The sequence below is a fragment of the Cavia porcellus genome, unplaced genomic scaffold (genome assembly GCF_034190915.1).
Source record: "Cavia porcellus strain 051 isolate PalLab524CR breed Dunkin Hartley unplaced genomic scaffold, mCavPor4.1 scaffold_10, whole genome shotgun sequence".
Classification (NCBI taxonomy): Eukaryota; Metazoa; Chordata; class Mammalia; order Rodentia; family Caviidae; genus Cavia; species Cavia porcellus.
This window is the reverse complement of record NW_026947493.1, coordinates 32251066-32266966: the sequence shown is the minus strand read 5'-3', so window position 1 is coordinate 32266966 and position 15901 is coordinate 32251066. Positions and strand designations below refer to the sequence as shown.

The following is a 15901-nucleotide window of genomic DNA, read 5'->3' as shown; positions in this document are numbered from 1 at the left end:
TGGGCGGGACTTCCGGTCTTTAAAGGAAGTAGTGTGGGCGGTGCCACAGCGAGAGGAGTCCACCAGAACCCAGCGGAGCTCCGAGTTCTGGTAGCATCCTGTTTGGGTTCCGGTGTTTCTCTGGCGGTTCCCAGATTCCACTTCCTAGAGCTGGGCATGGCTGAGCAGTGAGCGCACACTGCCCCGCCATAGAGGTAAACCCGAGAGCTGATGACGGTGAACCCCGAGCGTGCGAGTAGCGTGGCGCGCGTCTGGTAGCTAGTGTGGCTCCATAGGTCCCGGGGGCCAGCGCGGCCTGCATTATCCCGAATGGCCTGGAAAAGGTGGCTCCCCAGGACCTTAGCGCGAGCCTCAGGGTCACTTCCTTCGGGCCGTGGTGGCCATTGCGAGGGCCTCAGTCCCGGAAAGCGACGGCTCCTGGTTCTTGCGACAGCCTCTTATGAGTACAATCAAAGCTTCAGGCCGCTACACTTAGCGCCGTCTCCTCCGAGGGAAACGATAATCCCACTTTATCTGGCAGTTGACTCCCCGCTTTCTGCGCAGGTAGCTGTTTTGTTAAGTCGCTCTTCACGGGCACTGAAATTGAGTATTTTTGTCCAGGGGTATCTGTCAATTCGTGGGAGTTTTGTTTTGTTTTTTTATGAAACGGAACCGATTTTATTGTCATAGTTGATCAGTTCTGGTTTGTGTCAGAGTTCAGTGCACCAGGCTGACCCGGCCATGAATGTAAGCGCTTTTAAAGTAAGAACTGAGTCTTGGTCTCTGTAACCTTTCTACCTAGAGCAGGTCGGGTTTTGTGTAGTGCCGTGTGGTGTCTCATATTTCGTGAATTGAACCCAGCATCAGAGTTCTGATGTAGAACAACTAAACCAGTGTCATAAGAGACTATTCTGGAACCGCACCTTCTGTGTTCTGGAGAGAATGTTCTAGAACCACTAACCAGAATCTCTTTCTTCCTTCAAGGCACCTTCTATAACACTGAGGTGTGAAAACTACTTGGGAAAAAAAAGCATCCTAGAGGAAACCCTGGGTCTTCAATATCAGCATGTATTCTCAAATTATAAGGTGGAGAACCAATGTTAAATGTGTTACCATCCACTTGTGAGATGGCTTCCTTGCAAAGAAAAGGATTACAAGCGAGGATCCTCACTTCTGAAGAAAAAGAGAAACTGCAAAGTGATCAAGCTTTGGTGTCTGATTTTAAACAGCAAAAACTGGAAGATGAGGCTCAGAAAAACTGGGACCTCTTTTACAAAAGAAATAGTACCAATTTTTTCAAAAATAGACACTGGACCACCAGAGAATTTGAAGAGCTAAAATCATGTAGGGAGGTAAGCTGGTATTTCACCTCTCCCTGAACTGTTCTTTTTAAAAAATGTATTGAAGAGAAATATTTTGTTGCATTCCTGAAGGGAATGTGAAATAGGAAATTTATGGAGCCTATCAAAATATTTTGCACCTTTGAAGAGAAACGCACTGCTCAAGTAGTTTTAGTAATTTCTGGGTTAATACATAAAAGGAATTATAGTGGTTGTTTTCTATTTTTTAAAAATTAAACTGAAAGTTATAAACATTAAATATTCATAATCTGAACTTCAATGACACTTGAAATAATGATAGTTAATGAACTATTTAGCTTGGCCTTTTCCTATGAACTTAATACCTGTTCTCTCATTTAAGCTTTATTAGCTTTGTAGGAATTCTGAAGCTCCATAGGAATTCTGTGATGTCTGTTAGTATTGTCCTCATTTGCAGGTGAAAGGGCCAGAGCTGTTTGATTGGCCCAAGGATAGAATTCAGGGGCAGAGGAGGAGTTTAGATTTGTATGCAGATTTGTTCCAGAGTCTCTTCAGTTAGCTGGTCTACTAGTTTTTTCCTCCACTCCAAATTATCCAGTATTGAGTAATAATAAATTAAGTACTGGTATGGACTTTTGCTTGTGAGTTTTCTTGTTTATTATTGTCTGCCCTGCTGGATGGGAGATTTGACTCTTAATTTCTGGATGTTGTCATTATGCATATGTAATTATTATAATTTGGGTTCTCTTTCCTTAGTTTGAAGGTCAAAAATTGACTATTCTTGAAGCTGGTTGTGGAGTTGGAAACTGTTTATTCCCTCTTTTAGAGGAAGATTTGAATATCTTTGCCTATGCCTGTGATTTTTCTCCAAGAGCAGTCGAATATGTTAAGGTTGGTGTGCCACCTGTATATTTTGTATTTCTGTTTTCTTGGATTTGTTCAACTTGCCCTCTGTCCCCATTTTCCTAAATCCAGTCCTTTCCCTAGAGCTAACCAGCTAAAATCATTGCAAGTATAGGTTTCCTTTCACATACATGCCCAACACATAAACACAGCTTTAATCAAGGAATGTAGGAAAAATTATTACAGCAAGACCTATGCACTGTACACTTTTCGTTTATAGAATTGTCTTTACTTTTGTTTCCCACCTTTTTTATGTCTATTCTTTCGTCTGTGTCTTCTTTAGAGGTACTTAGCAATTCTTTTATTATGTTTCTCATATCTTCTTTTACTTGTAATAGTATTTCTGTTTTAAGTTCTTTTATAGGTCATGTAGTTTCTTTATTTCAGTTGCTGTTGCTTCAAAAACTGCAGGTGTGCAACTCCTGATCTCTTCTATGTTTACATCTGGACCAGCACTGCTTGGGTTGCAGGCCAGAGACTGCCTTTTGCTTCTTCCTGTTGTCGTGTTCCTGGTTTCTTCCCAACAAGTGGGTAGCAGGGGTCCCTGGTACTTCCTGTATTAGTTATAATTACTCTGAAGTGTGTTGACTAGGGATTGATGCTTTCCCCAGTTTGCTCGGTGGCTACTGGAGTATAAGCAGGGGCGGGCAGGTTGACCGCACTCTTCTGAGCTGGCTAACCACAGGGAGTCTTTACCACCTTAGTGTGCAGTGTGGCTGGGCTGGTGGGGTTGGTTACAGATAGCTTTAGGGAAACCTGGCAGTAGCTATTGGACAGCGCAGAGGGGCAGGACTCAGCGCAAACAGTTTCCAGGAAGCTGGCTGTAGTTCTGTCCCCAGCTTCTTCTGCCGGACTCCAAAATGGTGCCCAGTCTATCTCCCACTACCGTGGAAGAACTGAGTTCCACATACCCAGTGCCAGCCAGTGCAGTTCTCTGGTCTGCTGCTCCCCTCTGCCACTGCGTCTCCCCGCCAAGGCCTTGGGCTTGACCAGCTTCACTGTGCCCCCACGTCTCTGGGTTCCCACAGCGCTTCTGGCACGGTGTTCTAGCTCCAGTGAGAGCGCCACCAGCTACTGCCTTCTTCTGTCTAAGTTTTTCTTGTTTTTATTATTCTCTCAGCGGGCTTCAATTCTGACTTTAGTTTCTTCCTGGGTTGAGGGGACCCACTTCTTTCCTCCTTGTCTTCTCCAGAATGCTATATTCCAGGATCTGGACTGTTTTTCTCAGAGAGGCTGTTTACTCTGCTGCTTACTATTCAGCCCTCTTCCCAGACTCTTGGTGAACTCTTTTAAACATCAAGATTCACTCCTAAATACATATGTCTGTGTATGTCTTCCCTAAAGTAAGGCCTTTCTGTGTTACTTTATCATACCTGCTAAGCATAACTGTAATCCTCCAATATCTTACTAGTACCCATTCCAGATTCAGATTTTCCCAGGTAGCTCCAGATGGCTTTTCAACTGTTTTTAATCCAACTAAGATCTACTTCTTATGCTTCTGTTACATCATTTAAATTTTTCTAGCTTAAAATACTCATGTCCTATCCCTTATCTTTTTTCCCAGCCGACACTGACTTTTAGAAGGCCTCAAGGCCTCTTTGTATATTAAAGTCTCACATTCCAAATTGGTCTAGTTGTTTTTTTGTATTATTATTTAGGGTGTCCCTCTATTTCTGTATTTCTTATAAATTAAAAATTATACTTAAATAATTTTTGGCAAAAAATAATTTGATAGGTGTTATTGTATGTTGCTTATTTGTTTCTTGTCAGGAGGCAGTAATGCTTGGTGATCTCACTAAAGTGATATTAGTTTTAATCACTGGATTAAAGTAGTAGCTGTCTGATTAATCCACTGTAAAAATATTTACTTTTGCCATTAACAAATGTTGTGTGGGGGACACTTTAGCAACATGCCAATATCTAGTTCCTCATCCTTTTGTTTTTTGTTTTTTTTGGGTACCGGGGATCAAACTCCTCATCCATTTTTTAGACAGATTTTGAGATGATAGATTCTGTTATCTTTTTTTTTTGTTGTTGTTCACAAAAAAGTCATTTATTTGCAAGGTATTTTCTTGTAAGAATGGGAGCTATATTTTTCCTCATCTATTCCTTTCTGAGCCAGATTTGGAAGTCTGTCAGTGATCTGGGTAGCCAGTTGTCAGGACACAGTAAGTTATATGACTCGTTACCTGCCTTTTTACTAATCATCCTTTGTATTTTAGTCATAAAATACCAAATTTGCACACACACCAGTGTGCTTTAGGACTCTATTATGTCTCAAAGTGAGCTCTTTGTCCTAATCCTCAAACCACATTTTATTACTACATTTTGTACCGTGTTTTGATATGTAACAGTGTCGTAGTTACTTTTCTTGTTGCTGAGACAAAGTACGCAATACCCACAAGTTAAGGGAGGAAAGGTTTATTTAGCTCACAGTGTGTAGAGGTTTCAACCCATAATCCACTGGCTTCAAGATGGGTTGGCAGATGGCAGAGGGGCAATAGTTTATGGCAGCAAAAAGCAGCAAAAGCAACAAATGAGCAAGACAAGCCTCTTTTCTTTCTGTCCCTTATATTGTATCTAATCTACTGGGATTAGGACATTTCATTCTAGTCATTGGACTGATTCAGCAGTCAGCCACCCTTAATCCTTGAACCCTTAATCCCAGCATTGCTCTACAAATCAATCACACATTCTGATTCAGTCACCTCCAGAAAAAAAACCCCTATGACTACATGAGTCTTTGGGGGGACATAACACAAGCCATAACAACAGTGTATCTCCTTCATTACAAAAATTGATTCTTGCTTCCAGATAAAATGGATTGAAGTTTCTATAAATCTATTGAAATTCTGTTGAGATTGCATTGGATGCGTAGGTGAAGCTTTAAGTAGAATTGCCATCTTTTAATACTGAATTTTCCTACCTAGTAACTTTTTATGTCTATTCAGGTCCTTGTTTAGATGAAAGAAAAGTTTATATTTTTCTTCATGATATTTTTAAACATGAGTTATAACCAGTATGTGTTAGAAACACAGTATGTATTAGAAACACTTGCAGGGCTGGGGATTTAGCTCAGCAGCATAAGCACCTGCCTTGCAAGTGTGTGGTCGGGAGTTCAATCCCTAGTACCGATTAAAAAAAAAAAATGCTGCATTAGAAACCCTTGCTGCATCAAGGGCAAATCTATCCCAGAAAAAAATATGGGAGCACCCAATTTAGGGAATTTGGATGTGCTTCTCAGAAGGAGAAATCTGTTCAGAGGAGGATTAAGAGAGCTGAGGCCAGTTTTATTATCTCAGTTAAAAATTGTTTGCTAAAAATCATATTTTATATGTGAACAATTCATTGTTCAGCTTTACCTAGTAATAGTGATCATTTTTGTCTAGCACTGCATAGGATCGCCTTTCAATGCTATATTATTGTAATTAAGTTTTTGTTTTGTTTTTGTTTTTTCCCTCTAGCAAAATCCACTCTATACTGCAGAAAAATGCCAGGTATTTCAGTGTGACCTCACTAAAGATGACCTTCTGGGTCATGTACCACGAGAGTCTGTTGACGTTGTCATGTTGATATTTGTGCTTTCAGCTGTTCACCCTGATAAAATGCACCTTGTGTTACAAAACATTTACAAGGTTAGTAATTCGGGACCCATGCTTAAGAGGTGCCCACCTTGATCCCTTACTTACTCTCCCTCTGAGGCCAGGGTACTGTCCAGAGTCAGAGACTCCACTCTCACTATGTAGCCTGTGCAGTCAGTAGGTGGTGAGGAGTTTTCTTGCATAAAAATTCACATCCATGGTGCCACCCACATCCAGGTTGAGGATTCCCCTCTCAGTTTGCTGGTCTGCATGTCCGTCATCCACAGACACACCCCGGACTTTTAAAAAGTTTCAAAAAAGGTTGGAATCTAGTTCTATGGTAGAACACTTGCCTGGTAAACATGAAGATCTAGATCTATAGAAATAAAAACTGTGTAGTGTGTTTCTTTGAAAATAAGTCCTAGCTGGAAAAAAAATCAGCCTTGAAAGCTAGAGATCAAAAATGCCAGCCCCAATTAGTCTGTAAGGCTTAGCTGCCATACAGAGCAGCCATTGAATTCAAAGAGCTCAAAGAGAACCGTGACGAATGGCAGGGTCAGGACAGGTTGATTAGGGCTGGCATTTTTGATCTCCTGTTTTCAAGACTGATTGTTTCCCATTTAGGCCTTTTGTGCAGGGGAGAGAGGATATGTGTATATACATGACATATGTATCAGTTCATTTGCCTACCATGTTCTAGTATCACATCATCAGAGGCCAGCAAATTGCAGCCGTAAATTGAATCTGTCTTTGCATGTAAGATTAACAGATAATATAAAGAAAATGTAGAGCTGAGGATTTAGCTCAGTGGCATAAGCACCTTCCTGGCAAGTGCAAGGTCATGAGTTTGATCCCTTTTCTTTTTCTTTTTTTCTTTTTTCTTTTTTTTTGGGGAGGGGGGTCTTTTTGAGACAGGGTCTTATTGTGCAGTTCAAGCTAGCCTTGAGCTCACTTTGTAGCCCAGGCTGGTCCCAAACTTGCAATGATCCTGTAGCTTCAGCCTCCCAAGTGCTGGGATTATAGGCATGCACCACCATGCTTGGCTAAAGAATCTTTCTGGGTAGTAATATAATAATGAAAACTATCTAAGACTGAATCTGACATATATATAAGATAGTAAATTATATATAACTATTGAAGGTTGTTAAATTGATGCTGTGAGAAATATTGTGTTCATGGATATATTTTATATTCTTCCCTAATTGAACTATGCATTTACAATAAAAATTCTAGGAGAAATTTTAAGAAGTCAGGAGGTAGAAAGATTCTGCCAGTATCTTCTAGGGAGTCCATGTGGAGAAATCTTCAGTTAGATTCCAAATCCTAATGTGAACAGGAAACCTGGTTTAAAACCATGCGAAAGGCTTATGTGTAGAGAAATCCAGATTGGCCATTCATCACTAAATATGCCCATCACAGCTCAGGATCATCATCAGAACTCAGATCTGAAATTTGGAGAAGTAAACCAGATATAGTGGTGTAAGCCTGTAATCCCAGCACTTGGGAGGCTGAGACAGGAGCCTGGGCTACATAGACCCTGTCTCGAAAAGAAAAGAATCCCCAGTATTACAACCAAAAAAAAAAGAAAACTGTATCAGTGGTACGGTGCCTTCCTGGCAAGCACAAGGTCATCAGTTCAAGTCCCAATACCAAAAAAATCTGGATCTATGTAGATACAGATATCGAGGGAAAACCTGCAGTTATTCACACTGCTTTCATAATGCAAGGAGTCACACTGGAAAGAAACCCTGTGAATGTAAGCAATGAGAAAGCCTTTAGTTCTTCAGTTATATTCAAATGCATGAAAGAATGCACAGTGGGGAGACAGCCTATGAATGTAAGCAATGTGAGAAAACATCCATTCGATCCAGTAACTTACAGAGACATGAAAAGACACTGGAGAGAATATCTTTATGTAAGCCATGTGGGAAAGCATTCTGTACATGCAGTTATCTTTAAGTACATGAAAGAATTCATACTGGACAGAACCCCTGTGTATGTAAGCAATATGGGAAGCCCTTTATTGATAAACATTTGTAAACATGAATTCACAGTGTGGAGAAACCTTGTATATGTCAGCAGTGTGGGAAATCCACAGGTAGTAGTATACTTCATAGACATGAAATCACAGTGGGAAGAAATTGTATGCATGTAAGCACTGTGAGAAAGCCTTCACTTCCAGCTATTTTCATATTCATGAAAGAACTCACAGTGGAGAGAAACCCTGTGTATGTAAGTAATGTGGGAAGCCCTTTATTGATAACAAACACACTTATAGACTTGAAAGAATTCAATAGTGTGGACTTATGTATGTCACCAAGTGGGAAATCCTTCACAGATAGCGGTATGCTTCGTAGACATAATTCGCAGGGAAGAATTCCTGCGTGAATAAGCACTGTGAGAAAGCCTTCACTTCTAGGTATTTTCACATACCTGAAAGAACTCACACCAGAGAGAAACCCCATGTGTGTAAGCAATGAGGAAAAGCCTTCTGTCATCATTGTAACCTCAGAAAACAGGAAAGAACTCACTGGGGTGTAGCTATAAATACAGAATGTGGGAGCCTTCAGTATCATATGACCTTTCTTGCACACATTTGCATAGTAGAGGCAGTTCACATCGGTGCGATTTTTGTAGCTTATTTTGGTTTCATTCATATTCATACTTGATTTCATTCACCTTAGTCATTTTGATTTCATTCGTATTTGTAAAATAACATGTAGTTCAAACTGCCCTTAAACTTACTATGTCCAGGCTGGCCTTGAACTTGCAGCAGTGTTCTTCCCTCGGCCTCACAAGTGCTAGGATTACAGGTGTATGCCGCTATGCCCAACATAGGCCCAACACAGAGAAGTCTTCAATTGGCCTATGTTTAAGAATGCATTGGTGGGCATGGTGGCACATACCTGTAATCACAGCACTGGGGAGGCTGAGGTAGATGAATTGCTGTGAGTTTTAAGCCAGCCTGAACTACTAGTGAAACCCTGTCTCAAAATAAAATGGGGAGCAGAAAAGCATATTGGGTCACATCCCTGTGAATGTAAAAAAAAAAATTTCAATTTCTCAATTGTAACACACATTTCAGAACCCTATGAAAATTTTTCATGCAGTGCATACTTACACAAGTTAGTAATATGAAAAGCTTGGTGTAGATTTATTTTTTGTAGAATGATCCAGAAAATGTCTACCTACCATGTCCCAAAGTATAAATGCACTACCACACCTGGAAGTAAGTATATTAGTTCAGGCTGGCTTCAAACTCACAGTTTATATAAAAATTATTCCCAGCTGAATTAAAGACTTGGATAAAAAGACAGAAACTTTAAAAATTCAGAAAAGAAGCTCGGGATTTAGCTCAGTGGCATGAGCGCCTGCCTTGCAAGTACGCGGTCATGAGTTCTATCCCCCGGTACCAAAAAAGAAAAAAAAAATTCAGAAAAGAATACGACATTAGATTGGAGAAAATGAACTCAAAGAAGACCCAGAACATTATAAGCAGAAAGATTATAAAATAGGAGTTTTCTATTCTTCAAAAGACAATATTGTAAAAAACTAAAAGTAATTTACAATCTGTACAATAAATAAAAGATATCTAGACTGAGTAATTTCTACCTATCATGGAAAACAGGTTACAAAAATAAACAGATACACATAATCTTACAGGACGTGAAACTAACCTCAGTAACCCGTGAAATATAAAATACAGTAAAGTCATAACGAGACATTATTGGATTAGCAGAATTAAGTCTGGCTAGGTTTGTTGGCACAAGCCTGTAATCCCAGGTCTCTTGAGAGACTGAGGCTGGAGAATTTGAAATGCAAGCCCAACCTAGACAATTACCAAAACCCTGTCCAAAAATAAAATAAAAAAGGGACTCTTCAGAAGGTTAACTGTCTAGAATAGGTTGTAAAGGAAATCTATATTTAAATATATTTAATAATTTGTTAATAAATAAGACTCTAATATGCTTCCAATTAACACATTGATTAGCAAGATCTCTAGTGGTAGAGCTAATAAGTTCCATGATTTTGAAGTAGTGGGGAATGAGGTTAAGGTATTTGCAAGAATTGTACAGGGATGTGAGGCTCTCTGGTTTTCTTTAGTGTAAAAATTTTAGTTGCCTAATTTATAATTAAAGAGTGCTAAGTTCCCACTTGAAGCAGTGAACATAAAGTTGTAATTTTGTTTTCTGTTTAAAATGATGGCCCTACCCCCCCCCCCCAGCTCTAATCTTAGGCCGTTTGGGCCTTGTACTCTAGCAATTCTGTTCTAGAGGAGGGCAAGGGAATGGTGCAGAGGAGCAGCAGGACATAGGTGGACGCAGCACTGTTGATGATATTCTAGATCTGAAAGTGGACGGAAGATTCAATATATAATTTACAGCTAATGCATAGTACCTGTTTTTTTTTTTTTTCATACTGGGAATTGAACTCATAACCTCGCGTTTGCCAAGCAGGCACTTATGCCACTCAGCCAAACCCCAGCCCAGTACCTAGATTTTTGTGGGCTTTTTGAAGCTTAATACTATGTGATAAGTCCCACAATTCTAAGTACAGTGGTTCCTTGGTTCATGAACTTAATCCTTTCTACAATTCTGATTACAAACATAATTGGTTGAAAACCACATCAAATTCAGTGGTTAGGTTCAATGTTGACCTTATGGGGAGATTTAATTGGGTTCTCATGCAAGTCGGTTTGCAACCAGAATCATGGAAAGAATTAAGTTCATAAACCAAGGTACCACTGTATTCAATCAGAGGGTTTTTTTTAATATGTGTGTACACTTGTAAACACTATGTGGATCAGTGATGGTGAACCTTTTAAAAACCCACTTATTAATCACAGAGTTTCAACACTGCAATTACACTTAAATACTAAGGTTTTAATTTAGCAAAAAAGTACAACTCACAATGTCATCATAGAAGAGGGCTGTGCATGCTTACTGTGGACACATGCCATAGGTCCAGCACCACTGACCTAGGTACAGAATTCTTCTAGAACCTCTATAAGCTTCCCAGAGCTTCCCTCTCTTCCAACCCTGACACCCCTGGTAGCCACTGTTTTTTTTTTGTTTTTTTGTTTTTTTTTTTTCATTTTTATCGGTACCAGAGATCGAACTCACGACTGCCTGCTTGCAAGGCAGGCGCTTATGCCGCTGAGCTAAATCCCCAGCCCCGGTAGCCACTGTTTTATAGATCTGTTCTCATAAGTCATTTTCACCTGTTCCTGAACGTCATGTCATGAAAACATGTAGTATGTTACATATATTTTAGTAGGTAAGAAACATTATATTAAAAAAGAAAAAATTTAGAGCTGGGGATTTAGCTATAGTGCTTACCTAATAAGCATGAGGTCGAGTTCGATCCCCAGTACCAAAAAAAAAAAAAACAGAGAAAACATTGACTTGCACTGTCCCCAGTCCCACTGTTTAGTAGCATAGTGCACTTCAGTACCTGCCTTTTCTACTCTCCAGTGGAAATTGTTTTCCAGCTGATCTGGGATGAGGTCTGTGCCATCAGCAGCTGGTTTCACTGAGTGAAATGGTGCGCGAATCAGGAGATTATTAGAGGGAAAGCAGTTCTCGACTCCTGTTGAGACATACCCTGTGGATGCTCCGAAGCCTGACATAAACAGTCACAGTGATCAGCTGCCATTGTACACATCTTACTACTCCAAGTTGTTCAATCTTAAAGTTAAAATTAAATTTCCAAGCCAGACATAATCTCAAGACTCGGAAGCTGAGCAAGAATTGCTGTAAATTTAGGTCAACCTGGGCTACAGAGTGAGTTCAGGGCTATCCTGGCCTGTATAGTTGAGACCCTGTGTTGCAAAAACAAACAAACAAAAAAGCTAAAGTTTTTTTTTTTTAAGATAGTGTGTTGCTAAGTAGCCCCTGCTGACCTAGAACTTATGATCCTCTTGTCTCAGCCTCCTAATCAGCCTCCCAAGTACCTGGGATTAACAAGCATGCATTACCATGCCTGGCTTCCCTCTCAGTTTGGTTTGTTTCAGTTTGGTTTTTTAATAGAATAGCAAAATATGCCAACTTTGTCATCAGAAGACCTGAATTTTGACCTTCTGTATGTCACTGACTTGCCTTGAGATGTCAGGCAAGTAAGTCACATTTATTGTTAGTGGGTATAACTGTACCTAACATACCTGCTTCTTGGCATCATTGAAAGAAATAGCATGATACTAGGAAGTACCTGGTTAACTGTGTCATGTCTGGGTCAAAGGAGGCAGCAGTATCATAATTACCATTTTACAGATCAGAGCACATTCTGAGGAGTGAAAGTGCTTGCTCAAGGGCATTCAGTTAGGTAAAGGGAAAGACTGGGGTTTGAATCATGTTTCTGGGGTCTTGAGTGAGTGTTCTTTCCTCTGTCCCAGGCAGCCTTTCCTTCCTTCAGAAGTGAAGACTAAGTCCCATGTGAACTAAGTTTTTTAAAACTTTTCCTTCTTAATTATTAACATTTGAAAACTTAGCTTTTCTTCCAAGGTAAGAATGCTTTTATCTAAAAGGATTTTTCTTTACTGACAGCATGTAAATATTGCTGGTACTGGTAAGACTTTCCATGTAAAAAGCAAGGGCCACTATGGGGCCCACTTGGCGTTCTGAGAAGCATGTGGCCATCTGAGACAGCTGCTGTTGGGTACCTGTCTCCAGAAGGCTTTCATGTGGGACTTGCCGCCCAGTCCTGAACTGGCCCCTCCCTCACCTGTTGCACTCTGGCCCCATGATTCACTTGCATCAAGAAGCCCAGCACACCTGAACAAGTATGAGGGAGAAAACCATCCCTCCCTTCTGAGCACTCTTGCTGCTTAGTGAGAATGGAGTGATACCTTTCCTGCTCACAAGGGCTGGCAAAAGTGTCTGTCCCCACACTTCGGCCACTCTAGTAGGTGATTCTGAGTGAATCTCTCAACCTTTCCGATTGTTGTTTCCCTCCTCTCCCATTAGGATAGTGGTCACATCCCTTCCTTCCAGAACTGGGCAGCAGTCCATTAAGAAACGGCAAGCTGATGAGCAGGGGCGTGGTCAGGGTCAGCATGAGCAGTGTGTCCCTGTGGTACAGTGACGCCAGCATTGAGACCTAGAGATGAGGGAAACACGCTGGGATCACAAGCCACGATGGCATGCTTTCGTAAAGGACAGTTGAGTACTAGGAAATGGCCAAAAAGCTGTTGGGAGAAGTATGCTTTAATGAGGATAGGACTGTTTTGTTTATCTTTGTGTTTTAATTGTGACCTTGGATGTTAGAATGCCCTAGATGGTGCTTAAAACACACTCCAGTATTGTGGTCCTCAGTCAGGTCTTATGTCCTTTTCATTAACACGTCCTTTTCCTTCATGTTATGGGTGTTTCAGCCTGGCCCCAACCATAATCACCACAAATCTAAGTTATTTTAATTCCTCCCACAGACTGGTTTATTTGATGCGGTTCCACAAGTTCTATGCAGCCTGCTTTTATTTTGTAGGTGTTGAAACCGGGGAAAAGTATCTTGTTCCGTGACTATGGGCTGTATGATCACACCATGCTTAGGTTCAAAGCCAGCAGCAAACTTGGAGAAAACTTTTATGTTAGACAAGATGGAACCAGATCATATTTTTTCACTGAGGGTGAGATAAATGGAATCTATCCTTAAAATATGTTCTTTCCTTCTGTCTACTTGCTTTGTAACTGTTCGGCTGGTTGGGGAGGGTTGCAGCCATGCCTGGTACATATGCACAAGATCCCGTGAGAAGTGCTGCCACACACACTGCCAACGCTGCCCCTGCCCTTGGGGAGCCTGCAGCTGGCTCTGGTGGTGGCGTCCACTTAGTGAGCCTGCGGTCAACATAACTATGTCTGGATGCCCTGTGTGAGCCGCGGTGGAAAAGCGGGGAGAGAAAGCCAACTTCACTTTGTTCTATCAAAAGTCAACAAGGTAGTAAAGTCCCTGGAGATTACTTTTCCAGGTTACAGAGGCAAGGAGTCTTTTGCAATAAAAATGATTGGATCTTTTGTAAATATACATCTTTATTTCAGAGGGATTCCTAGAAAGTCATTTTGGATAAGAAAATGTTGTATTTAAGTCCTTCCAGTGTTTCAAGTATTAGTTTTAAGTCTACCTAGTAATCTGGGCTGTAATTATCTTTGATCTGTTTTTACAAATATTTTTATGTTTTGGAATATTCTTTTAGATACAAAAGACTAGAAATCACTGAGTATCATTAAAATTGCAAAATCATAAAAATGTCAGGTTCAAATTTGAAGAGGTATTTTAATATTTGCTTGCTAAAGTCTGATTAACAAGTCATAAATAATTGAGAAGATAATGTCTACAGAACGTGTAAGGGCGTGCCCTTCAAAATAGCACTCTTTATTCTTTACCCATGTGTCCTTGTTTCATTTAATATGTAGTGATATATTGTGGAGGTGGGATTTTCTGAGGATGTATCACCACTAGGTGATGTTTGTTCCCATTCTGGTCACAGAAGCTCCTACTCCTCGGGATAAATGAGGTGCTTGGTGTAAAGCACTTGAGCACAGGCAGACTTTGAATTTATTCAGTTTGGGATTTTGTTTCTTTTTAATCAGACTTTTATATTTGTAACTCATTAATAGGACAATCTGAATGTATTCCAGGTTATCCTTTTAGTATTACTGATTAAGTTGTTTAATTTGTTATTTCTATCTGGGTGTAAGACCATAAGAAGTAGTTGTGTCAGTTTTTAAAAAAAAAAAACTTTAAATTTTAGCATCGACATTTTCATTACATAAAAAACTACAAAGTCCTCTTCAGCTCCCCTCTCCTCCTCCTAAGCATTGCAGAAGCAAATGTTATGTCACCAAGTCTTTGAGCATTGTCAACCTACTTGTCTTACAGAATTCCTGGCTCAGCTCTTTGAGGGTGCAGGTTATGAAGAAGTGGTAAATGAGTATGTCTTCCGGGAGACAGTGAACAAGAAAGAGGGCCTGTGTGTGCCCAGAGTTTTCCTCCAGAGCAAATTTCGAAAACCGTAGGACCCCAGCCCATGGCCTTGCATCACCAGGTTGGCGATTGTATCTCCCCTTGAAGAGCAGAGTTTAATAAGAGTCACTCTTTTTTTGGTTTGTGTTTATGTTTTAATTTTTAAATGAGAAAGAGAATTTTATATTTAAAAAGGAAGACTGTATGTTTATATCATGTAAGTGCAAATAAAACTCAGGAGCCTGAAAGTAAGGAAAGTTTCATGGTGTAACGTAGTTTAGCCATGTTGTATGGCTGTAAAATTCTATCAAGGAAGACCCAAGAATGCCGGGACACTTTAAGAGATTCTTATCATTATTCATGTGACTCTTCAGTGTGACCCAGGTAGCATAGCAGACAACCCTGTAGAAAAATGAGGCTGAGTACACTAAAATAACACCTCCACATGTATTTTTAGCTTGAAGGGTTGTTCTCTTTCCCATGTCTCTAGTACATTTTTTTCCCTCCAGTTCATTTGTGTACATCTGTCCAATGGCATTTCTCCAGGAATACAGCTGACACCCAGTTCACGTTAGAATTTTAGAGCTACAAATGGGTATCAGAATGGACGAGCCCAGTTCCGTATTGAGAAACGAGACAATGGTAGGGGAATGGTGAGGCCAAAACAAAGTAGCGAGCACTGAAATACAAAGAAATCTGAAAGTGGTCTGCTGACCTGTCTCCCGGCACTGCTGTACAACGACTTTAACATTACAAAATACAGTCAGAATTCTTTCAGTCCGAACACAAAAATTGATTCTGAAAGATTTTGTGTGTCTTTCTGCAGAAAGCAGTTAATGAAAACATAGTCTTGAATACATGACTCCACAGTACCTGCAGCAAGCGAGGGCCTTTCAACCCCCGGCACCACATCTGGAGAGGGGAGTCTTGGTGGGGAGCAGGCCGGGTAATAGTTGTCATGATTCAAGAGAATCAGAACAAATCATTGTGACTCCTCAAGAGAGAGACAGAGCAGGCTGCTGAGCCTAGTCAGCATTCTTTTTTTTTTTTTTTTTTTTTTTTTTTTTTTTGTCCCTTCGAAACAGGGTCTCACTATGTAGCCCAGGCTGGCCTCAATTCCCCATGGTCCTCCTGCCTGGCTGCCTGGGATTACAGACATGCACC

At 40.5% G+C, this 15901-nt stretch overlaps 1 protein-coding gene across 2 annotated transcripts; it reads left to right on the top strand.

The window, feature by feature from the left end:
* The first annotated feature begins 30 nt into the window (after positions 1-30).
* On the top strand, positions 31-14994 carry Mettl6 (methyltransferase 6, tRNA N3-cytidine). Of its 2 annotated transcripts, XM_003479982.5 has the most exons (6): positions 31-194; positions 964-1331; positions 2055-2189; positions 5666-5836; positions 13262-13403; positions 14654-14994. In XM_003479982.5, exons 2-6 carry the CDS (start codon positions 1077-1079, stop codon positions 14788-14790), a joined length of 840 nt encoding a protein of 279 aa, XP_003480030.2. In that variant the 5' UTR covers positions 31-194; positions 964-1076; the 3' UTR covers positions 14791-14994. The 2 variants fall into 2 exon arrangements, with proteins under 2 accessions (XP_003480030.2, XP_012999453.1); XM_013143999.3 differs by lacking the exon at positions 13262-13403.
* Positions 14995-15901: the final 907 nt, after the last annotated feature.

Excerpts from the sequence above, each read along its gene's own strand:
- Mettl6 (XM_003479982.5), top strand. The coding sequence starts at position 1,077 with ATGTTAAATGTGTTACCATCCACTTGTGAGATGGCTTCCTTGCAAAGA. Across the intron at positions 1,332-2,054 it reads AGCTAAAATCATGTAGGGAG|TTTGAAGGTCAAAAATTGAC; the intron begins GTAAGCTGGTAT and ends CTCTTTCCTTAG. Across the intron at positions 13,404-14,653 it reads ATCATATTTTTTCACTGAGG|AATTCCTGGCTCAGCTCTTT; the intron begins GTGAGATAAATG and ends CTTGTCTTACAG.